Genomic DNA, 9,978 nt, shown 5'->3' with positions numbered 1-9,978 from the left:
TTTTTACTTCCAAAACACCAATTTATCTTAAAAAGGGACATTGCCTGCCCTTGGAGACATATTTAGAGTGCTGTATTTATATGTGGAATTATGCATTTTAGTACTTTAGAACCCCAAGCTTTTCCTCAGGAGGAGCTAAAATTTCCCCATAACTCATTAAGTACACTGTCTGCTGGTGAGGATGCAGTTGACTATGATTGAAACCCCAACACTAACTAATATGTTATTCCTCCCACTAACACTGTAATAATCTTTCTCCAAACATACTATCCCATGTCTGTCCAAAGCAACAGTTGTAGTTTAGGAAGAGTCAGCTTAATTAAGAAGAACAGACATCCAGTTTGGCCTTTGAGAGCTACTAAACTAAGTAGTCGGCTAATTTAACATAGCAGCAGTGCAAAAGTTGTATTCAACTCAAAAAGTACCATGGAAACTGATCTTACTGTACCTCAAAACCCAAACCACACATTATGGTTATCTCTGCAGCACTCTGTTCAGACAACTAAGTCTTACATTTTGAATTGCAACAATGTATTTAAAGCTACATTTGCCCACAAGCGGTAAACCTCCACACTGCCTGCTCGACGGTGTGTTACATCACCTGAAATCCCTCTTAAGTTGCACATGTGGCCTCTAACACAAATGCCACTGTTCCTCTCTGTCCTCAGATAACTTCTACGGCACACCGAAACCTCCAGCGGAGCCGTCCCCCGCAGCACCTCCTCTGAATGTAAGTGAGGCCCTGCTGCCCGGAGCCCGGCCCAGCGCTCAGGGCAAGAGGAAGAGGAACCAGTCAGTCAGCAACATGGAGCAGCGCGCCAGCCTGGAGCCACCTGAGGAGGAGGAAGAGGAGAGCCCAGTTGTCAACGGCAACGGGGTGGCCATCACACCAGGTACTGTAGGATGAGAGAGAAAAACAGCAACATCTGTTTTGATGTTTTTATACCACATTTTACATCTTCTTGTGACTGAAATTAGATTCAAACATGGTCTATTTCACAAGTACTGTGACCATGATGACATTTTATAACATTAGGTAAGGAGAAAATCTGGGCTGGGCTGTCATAGCAATTGTTACCTTTCCTTTTTATTGTCCCGTACGAATATATCAAGAGTTTCTTTTCTCCTTTAGTCCAGCTTCATGTCTGCAGTTTATACAGTCCAGCCCATGCAGATGGCTACAAATCTGACAGCGAACTGTACCCTGACCAGTCATTACAGACATTAACAGACTCTCCTTGCATGAGTGTGAACTGCACAGGTTCTCAATAATCTTATATAACAGAATACACAAGGGCACCTTAATGTCTTCACTATTATTACTGTCCAGAGTCTCATTTTGGCTTCAGCTCCCGTCTCTCTGTCCTCTCATTTCTCCGTCTCTCCTGCTGTCTTTGCTCTCCCGCCACTGGCCTTTGTCCTTGTTTCTATTAATACCCCAACTCTCCCCTCTTTTTTCCTCTCCTCTACCATCCTCTTCTTTCTGACCTCTCTTGCTTTTTCTTTGTCTCTGTGGTCCTGTCCCTTCTGCCCTCTCCTCTTCCTTCTCCTTCCCCCATCTCTATTTGTAGTCTGTGTTGTTGTAGCATGTCATATTTTTGACGTTTTGTACTCTTACTGTCATTTTTCTATTTTTACTTCCACTCACTACAGCTGTTAAAAAAAAAGTAACTATAGAACCCCTCTGGTGAAAAGTTCAGCAATACTTGGAGACCATTTTTAGTAGGTATGGATAAAAAGATATGGACCCTAAACCCCAATAATGTCTGTGAAAGAACTTTGACTTTCTTCCATCTTATTTTTTCTGTAAGAATTATGATGTCATAGGCAAATATGTTAATTTGACATTTGTCTGACTTTTTTTTGTCTGTTTGCTTGTTTTTTTTTGTCATTTTTCTGTTTTTGTTGCACCCATATTAAAAGTCCCAACAGGAATATTATAGGATTATATAGTTTGATACTCCTCTTCTCTATCGCATGCTACTGATCCGCTGACTTAGATGCCACCAGCGTTTCTCCTCACTCTAAAAACCTGTCCTTGTGTTCCTAAGTCAGTCTCTGACCCCTTTTGTCTCTGTCTTTCCGTTTCTCCATTTCTGACATCCCCATGTTGTTTTCTCTTCATGCTCATTGTCCTCAAACCTCATCTCTCTCTCGCTCGCTCGCTCGCTCTCCTGGGGGTTCATAGCTCTGCAGTGGCTTGGCTCTGACTCATCATGCATGGCGTGTGTAGTGTGCATCCATGGCTGCATGTGTGCACAGAGTGTATGTGAGAATAACTCTGTGTGTGTGTGCTCTACAGAGTCCAGTGAACATGAGGACAAGAGCACAGATGCCTCTGGGGAGGTTACTGTTGAACCGTCCAGCCAGGCCCCAGCCTCCGCCGAGCCCCCCACCGATGAAGATGAGGCCCCAAAATCTCCCTCTAAATCCCCTGCCAAAGTTCCAGACGTAGATGAGGAAGAGCTGGGTCCTCTGCCTGACAACTGGGAGATGGCCTACACTGAGAAGGGGGAGGTCTACTTCATAGAGTAAGAGAAAAAGATCCTACATACATATATTTTGAGATCTTTAAAATACAAAAAGGATTTTACTCTTTAAAAAACAGCATGTTCCTCAGTGTCTGTAGCTGTTACAGCGGTTTAAGTGTTTATAATGATAATGAAAAACATTATGATTGAAAATAATAAAAGTGCTTAAAAACAAATCCAATGTAATGCACCTCACAATGTGCAGCTACTTTTAAAAACATGATTTATGTATGGCTGGGTGTGTAAACTTTATAGCATTGGCCTCTGTGTTTAATAATTGATGTAACTTAATGCTGCTAATCAGACACACACAGGACACACACACCCATGCAAACTTTTGCCCTCTCCTCTCACCCTTACTAATTAGTGGCTGAGGGCTAATTAGTGGATTAATGGCCATTTAGTTTACCTTAGAAATCCCCTTGTTTCTCTTTGCTACTGCACACACACACACACACATACACACACACACACACACTCTTACGTACAGGTCATTAGTGTTGTGTTTGCACTCATCTCTTTCTCTTATCCTCTCTGTCAATCTCTCTCTGACCTCTGTTTGCCCCTTTCCTCTCCTTATTACCTTCATCTACACATCTCTTTCTTCTCCAGTCACAACACCAAAACTACATCATGGCTGGATCCTCGGCTCGCAAAGAAAGCAAAGCCACCAGAAGAATGCAGGGAAGACGGTGAGTCTGAACGACCTGTTTACCTGTTTGCTCTGTTGTTTAGCTTTAGTTTGTGTTCGATTCGAGCTCTTCTTTCAGCATTTGTGGGAGTGTGTCGTGTTTGTATTTCATGCTGTTTGTGTACCTATGTTGTCTATTCCTGACTCACGGTTCCAGCATGTTTTCCTCCTCGAGAAAAAGAGCACAAAAATACTCTGTTGTTTGAGGTGTTTGTTAGTCTGCTGCTGGTCTCACCATTCTCCAAATGTTTTGGGAGGGGTACTCACATGTAAAGGAGGGGTTAAGTTTTGAAAAAACAGAATAAACTTGACAAATTTTAGATTTGTTGTTGGTAAGTGATCGTTAGCATTGAATGCGCAGAGAGGAATGTAATCATTTCATCCAATTTTCTTTTTTATGCTTCATAACCAAATATCTAGTAATTAATTAAAATTAGAGTAAGACATGACTGAAAAATATCAACATAAACAAAACAAAGCTTTGGCTATATTCAAGCAATAACCAAAACCTGTCCATCCTATGAGAGAAAGCTGGGCGCAGGTAATTTAAACATCCACACCAGCACTATTTTTTACTCCGATGAAGACATGCTTTATGTCAAAACGTTTTCAAGGTTTGTTTTTAATCAGTTTGAATCAGGGGAAGCAAAGGTGTGTGAAGATGAGAAAAAAATCAAAGCTGACCACAAATTAAATTTCATTAAGAACAGTGGATTCATACAATAAAAGTCCAGTGCTGATGTCAGTCATGTAAATAAAAGAGAGTTTCTGTGGTGGTTCAGTGCGATCAGATATATAACAATGAGGTGATCTTACGTCTCTGCTGCTGTCACAGCCTTTGGTCAGTGAATTAGGTTGTGATGTGATTCACCAGAGCAAGATCTGAATCAATACCGTCTCTACCTCTCCTCTGTTCTCCATCTCTTCAATTTTCTCCCTACTCCATTCTCTCCTCTGCACTCCTTCACCTCACATCTCCCTCTCTCTCCCCTTTCAATCTCCCTCTCTACAATTTTCCTCCTCCCTCTCTCTTTTTCTCTCCCACCTTCATTCTCCGCCTCTCCCTCTCTTCCTCTGCCCAGTAAAGGGCCGAACTGTGACAGGAATTCTAATAACTCCACTCAGCTCTGCACAAACTGGTTCTCACTCTCCACGCGCACACACACACACACACACACTACTGTTGTCAATATACAAACCCTTTTCACGAACATGGCCGACGTACTTCAGCTTCATCTTGGCAGAGCAAATATCGGTTTTCAGCAACGCCAGCAATGTTCAGACGCCAAGTTTCTGCCGACAGCGATGCTTTGTGATCGCTTATTTTGTGTTTTAATGCAACAACTTGTTGTTTCTGTCTGTGATTACTTCTGTGTTTCTGTGTTTATCACTTTTAAAATAATACTAGAGTGGTGTTAGACATCAGGCGAAGAGAGAGCTGAAGTCATGACGTCACCTCATGACCAATCAAAAATAACCTGTGACCGTGACCGACATTTATACCATGTCTTGGCCTTGTGGGGAATGAGGTTCATTAAAGGCTGATATAAACAGAAATGTGAAATAAATAACAGTAAAACATTGTTTTGTTTTTTTATTCACCATCCCTGTCTAGACATATCAAGTGAACCATGACATAGTGTTGAATAAGGTTAGGTTTGATTTTATTTGCATCATTACATATGTCAGTGTGATTGCGAATTAGGGTTTTGAACAGAACCTGTAAGTTGCAGTTTCACTTAATACTATAAAAATTTATTTGCTTTACGTAGCCAGTTAGCATTTTGAAACCCTAGATTAGTCTTAGTCTAGTCTTCCTGTTTTAAGAAAGTGAGGTATGTCGCTGACAACACCTGTATTGTGCGATTGGTCATCTGTGCCTTAAGAGAAAGAGTAAGTGGCTACATCAACAAGGTTTGTGAAAGGTGCAAAAATATCTACTTACTGCCCTCTGTTTCTATTTGTCTATTTGTCAGCAGTTTATCTACTGTGTGAATTTGATTTGAGGCTTTTCTCTTTTGGTCTGCCTGCTTCCATCTTTGGTGAAGCCGTGGTTAAAGGAAAATGCTTAAGCGATCACAACTGGCAGAGGATTTTGAATCAAAGACTGTTAGCAGAACATTTGTGACGGTCATTGATGACACATCACATCCTCTCGCAGCACCTTTGAATTGACTTCCAGAAACCGTTTAGATGCCAGAAATGCTTTTTTTCAGTATAAATAGCTCAGCAGCCACACAGAAGGATATAATCCAGCATACTGCTCTTTACATTACTCACCATGTTATTGTTTTCTTTTAATGATCACTCTGGTGTCCTTTACCTTTTTCTTATGTGCTGTACTGCCTGTTTTCTCATGTTTGCACGCTTTCTGTGTACCACGTGACGATTTAAATGCAATTTTCCATTTTTTCCCACATTGGACATGTAGTTTTTGAATGATGAAATATGCATGGAAGCAAGGATTGTCAGATTCTGCAGGGAGAGTGAATAAACAATAAATGTGGGGAGGGAACAGCAGGAAGAGGTGGTGCTGTTTTTAACTGCCCATCTGCCTGAAGGATTTCCCAGTCTCAGCCTCAGGCAGGAAGCAGACAAACATTCAGACATACTTTCATCAGTGCTGTTTTTGCATCTTCCTTCCTGTTATTCCCTTTCCATTACTTCCATCTCATGCATGTCTGGTCTTTTTGCTCCACTTTCCTTTAGCATTTCATATCCTCATTCACTATTCCCTTTCCCATCGCTCCCACGCTGCGTTTTGGGTAAACTTAAGGAGAAGCTTGTTTGTGCTGATGTGTGTGTGTGCAAATGTGCAACTTTTGTGTGCATTGTGTTGTATCTATACGCTGAGGCTGACTCCCAGAGTTCAAAGGCTTGTCACCACAGATCTGGTTCGCTTGCACTATTTTTGTCAGGCAAGTCTTTTGTTACATAACGCAAGCCCACATCTCCTCTCTCAATCAGAAGAGGCAAGAACAGAGCGAGACAAGCTTCAAATTACGGCAAGTGTTGGTTTCAATTCTGCCTTTGATACACACTCAATCCCAACGCCAGTTTCAAAGTAATCTCAGGGCTGTTGACGAAAATATGCTGCTCATGCTGCTCAGAGGCAAGAATTCTCACTGAAGCCAATGTCACAGTGTAGAACCCCCATCTATAGCCACCGGAGAGAAATATAGAGAATAAAGAATTAGGAAAATGAGACTAGACGGAGATGGTGAAAAGAAATATGAGAAATGATGGAGTTAGAGGAAGTGATGATGAGCAGAGGGATGCCCTGCCAGTGTTTCTTCTTGAAAAGAGCAAGAATGAGACAAATAGAGATGGAGATAGGTTTGTATATGAGGAGAGTTGAAGCACATGTATCCACTGTCAGGCAGTGATAGACAGTGACTCGTGCTAAAATGTTACCTCTGAGTTACATCACTGTTATTACACTCGGTCATGTCTGGACCTGGGTCCTTTCAGTGTCTCCATTTTACTCACCCTTTTACTCTCATGTTCCTGCTCTCTCTTTCTCTTTTTTCTGTTTTTATATCTTTTTTATGTCCTATCTATGCTCTCTAGATCTAGACTCAAGGCTTTTACAGTATATGGTAATAGGGCAGTGAAAAAACACAAACACAAAAACACAACACTGAGTTGCAGTCATATAATTAGAACTGCAATGTTTAGTTGATTAATTGATAAGTCAATCGACAGAAAATTTATCAGAAACTACTCTTTTTATGTAGCGCCATCATCAGGTCAAAGTCCTAATTTTGGTTTATGACCAAATACACAAAAAATACCAAATACGCTACAAATTAACGACATTCTCATTAGCCCCAGCTGTATGAGAATGATCACTACTACTACTGATGCGTATGTGTCGGCATCTGTGTCGACCTGTCAGAGGCTCTATCATAAATTTTATGTTGTGGCCACATTTTTACCTTACACTTTTAGATCTTCGTCTATATCTTATAACTGTATAATGGATTTTAGTTAGCGTTATGCGCACAATGCCTCTTCGGCTCTTGTCTACTCCTCTAAGTAATTACCTGTTGCATGTTGCATGTTATCAGAATGCCTGTTGAATGCGGCGTTTGAATCCCTTAAGGGAGCCACCCTCTTCACTAAGCTCGACCTCAGAAACGCCTACCACCTGGTCAGGATCCGCGAGGGGGATGAGTGGAAGATGGCGTTCAACACGCCCCTGGGCCACTTCGAATACCGGGTTATCCCGTTTGGATTAACCAACACTCCTGCTGTCTTCCAGGCGTTGGTAAACGACTTTCTCAGGGATTTTCTCAACCGATTCGTCTTCGTATATCTGGACGATATACTGATCTTCTCCCGCAACTCGAAGGATCATGTTCTCCATGTCTGTCAGGTCCTTCAGAGGTTGCTGGAGAACAAACTCTTCGTCAAGGCCAAGAAGTGAGTTCCATGCCAGTTCTGGAACATTCCTGGCTTACATCATTGAGAGCGGGCAGTTGAAAACAAGCCCGGAAAAGACCAGAGCCGTCGCGGAGTGGCCCAAGCCTACCACCCACAAGAAGCTCCAACGATTCCTAGGCTTCGCCAACTTTTACCGCCGATTCATCTGCAACTACAGCAGAGTGGCAGCACCCCTAACCCAACTCACCTCCTCGTTAACTTTGTACGCATGGACCCCGGAAGCAGACCTCGCATTCACTAGGCTCAAGGACCTCTTTTCTTCAGCACCCATCCTTACTCAACCCGACTCCTCCCGGCAGTTCATCATAGAGGTGGATGCATCGGACACGGGAGTGGGGGCAGTGCTCTCTCAGTGCTCCAACTCTGACCAAAAACTCCATCCTTGTGCGTTCTTCTCCCGCCAATTTTCCCCGACTGAACGCAACTATGACGTTGGAAACTGGGAGCTTCTCGCAGTCAAACTAGCACTAGAGGAATGGAGGCACTGGCTGGAGGGATCTGAGTTGCCATTTGTAGTGTGGACCGACCACAAGAACCTGGCCTACATTCAATTTGCCAAATGACTCTACTTGCGACAGGCCAAGTGGACCCTATTCTTGGCAGATTCAACTTTTCTCTCACCTACAAGCCAAGGTCCAGAAACATCAAGCTGGACGCCTTCTCTCGTCTATACACAGCTGACAATGTCCTGTCGGATCCGGATTCCATTCTCCCATCCTCGTGCATCATTGCAGCCATCACCTGGGAGATTGAGGCCAAGGTGAGGGAGGCTCAGCAAGCCCAGCCTGATCCAGGTAATGGACCACCCGACTGGCTGTTTGTCCCCGACACGGTACAATCCCAAGTACTCTAGTGGGGGCACACTTCCAAATTCTCCTGTCACCCTGGTATTGGTCACACCCTGGACCTACTTAAAAGACACTTCTGGTGGCTCAGCCTGCACCATCTGCGCCTGGGGAAAATCCTCTCATTGTCCTCCTTGGCTTGCTACGGCCTCTGCCCATTCCCAGCTGCCCATGGTCCCACATAGCTCTGGACTTTGTGACCGGCTTACCTCTGTCCCAAGGTAATACAGTCATTCTCACCATGGTGGAGCATTTTTCCAAGGCTGTTCACTTTGTGGCGCTCCCCAAACACCTCACAGCCCGTGAAATAGCCGACGTCATGGTCGACCAGGTTTTCCGCCTGCATGGGATACCCCTCGATAATGTCTCGGACGGAGGGTTCCAGTTCATCTCTCAAGTCTGGAAGGCCTTTTGTCTAGCTCGGGGGGCCACAGTTAGCCTCTCATCTGGGTTTAATCCCCAGACCAATGGCCAATCAGAGAGGGCTAACCAAGACCTGGAGTAAGCCCTGCGCTGTGTGGCAGCCACCAACCCCAGATCCTCGAGTTCCGTCTGACCTGGGTGGAGTATGCGCACAATGCGTTGACGAGTGCTGCCACAGGAGTGTCCCCTTTTCAAGCCTCTCTAGGTTATCAACCTCCACTGTTTCCATCACAGGAAACAGGGATCGCTGTCCCCTCAGTGCAACACCAACTGCGCCGCTGCCGCAAGATCTGAAGGGATACCCATGCTGCCCTACTCCGGTCCGCCACCAACAATCAGCACATTGCGCAGTGCCATCGGACACCGGCTCCCGAATACTCTCCAGGCCAAAAGGTTTGCTTATCCTCCAGAAATATTCCACTCAAAACTGACTCCAGAAAACTGGCCCCCCCGGTTCATTGGTCCTTATGAGGTGGAGGAGATCATCGATCCCTCAGCCTTTAAATTAAAGCTCCTTCGTAACATGAAGATCCACCCCACATTCCATGTTTCTCAGGTCAAACTTGTACCTTCCAGTCCTTTGTGCCCGCTCCCCTCCACCCGCCTAGATCATCGACGACCATCCTGCTTACATGGTCTGACGGCTACTGGACATGTGCCGCCGAGGCAGGGGTCTCCAGTATCTCATGGACTGGGAGGGATATGGCCCAGAGGAGCACTCAAGGATTCCCCGTTCGTTCATTATGGACAACCAATTAATCAAAGATTTCCACTAGCTACATCCGGATAGGCCTGGTGGGTTGCCATGAGGCTCCCATTGGGGGTGGTAATTGTCATGGTACGGCTGTACCATTCCTAGTGTTCCATGTTTGTGTGTGTGTGCTGTGGGGCGCAGCCTCCGAGGTACTGCCAATCAGCAACTGACACACCCGCAAACCATCTACTGCTGCTCACCTGTTCTCCATCCACAATCACATCTGACAGTATATCTACCCGGCTCTTCTCACCAGTCTTCGCCAGATCGTCCATTTACCTCAGTGGT

At 44.5% G+C, this 9,978-nt stretch overlaps 1 protein-coding gene across 8 annotated transcripts in view; it reads left to right on the top strand.

Moving 5' to 3' along the window:
- The window catches only part of LOC122875608 (membrane-associated guanylate kinase, WW and PDZ domain-containing protein 2-like), an 80,202-nt gene that overhangs the window by 39,518 nt on the left and 30,706 nt on the right, over window positions 1-9,978 (top strand). For all 8 annotated transcript variants that reach the window (XM_044194973.1, XM_044194972.1, XM_044194976.1 and 5 more), the window contains exons 4-6: window positions 669-893; window positions 2,303-2,531; window positions 3,144-3,223. In XM_044194973.1, the coding sequence (XP_044050908.1) occupies window positions 669-893; window positions 2,303-2,531; window positions 3,144-3,223 (534 nt within the window). The remainder of the gene's footprint in view (window positions 1-668; window positions 894-2,302; window positions 2,532-3,143; window positions 3,224-9,978) is intronic.

This window comes from Siniperca chuatsi, linkage group LG4, assembly GCF_020085105.1.
Source record: "Siniperca chuatsi isolate FFG_IHB_CAS linkage group LG4, ASM2008510v1, whole genome shotgun sequence".
Taxonomy (NCBI): Eukaryota; Metazoa; Chordata; class Actinopteri; order Centrarchiformes; family Sinipercidae; genus Siniperca; species Siniperca chuatsi.
This window is presented reverse-complemented; position numbering and strand designations above follow the sequence as displayed.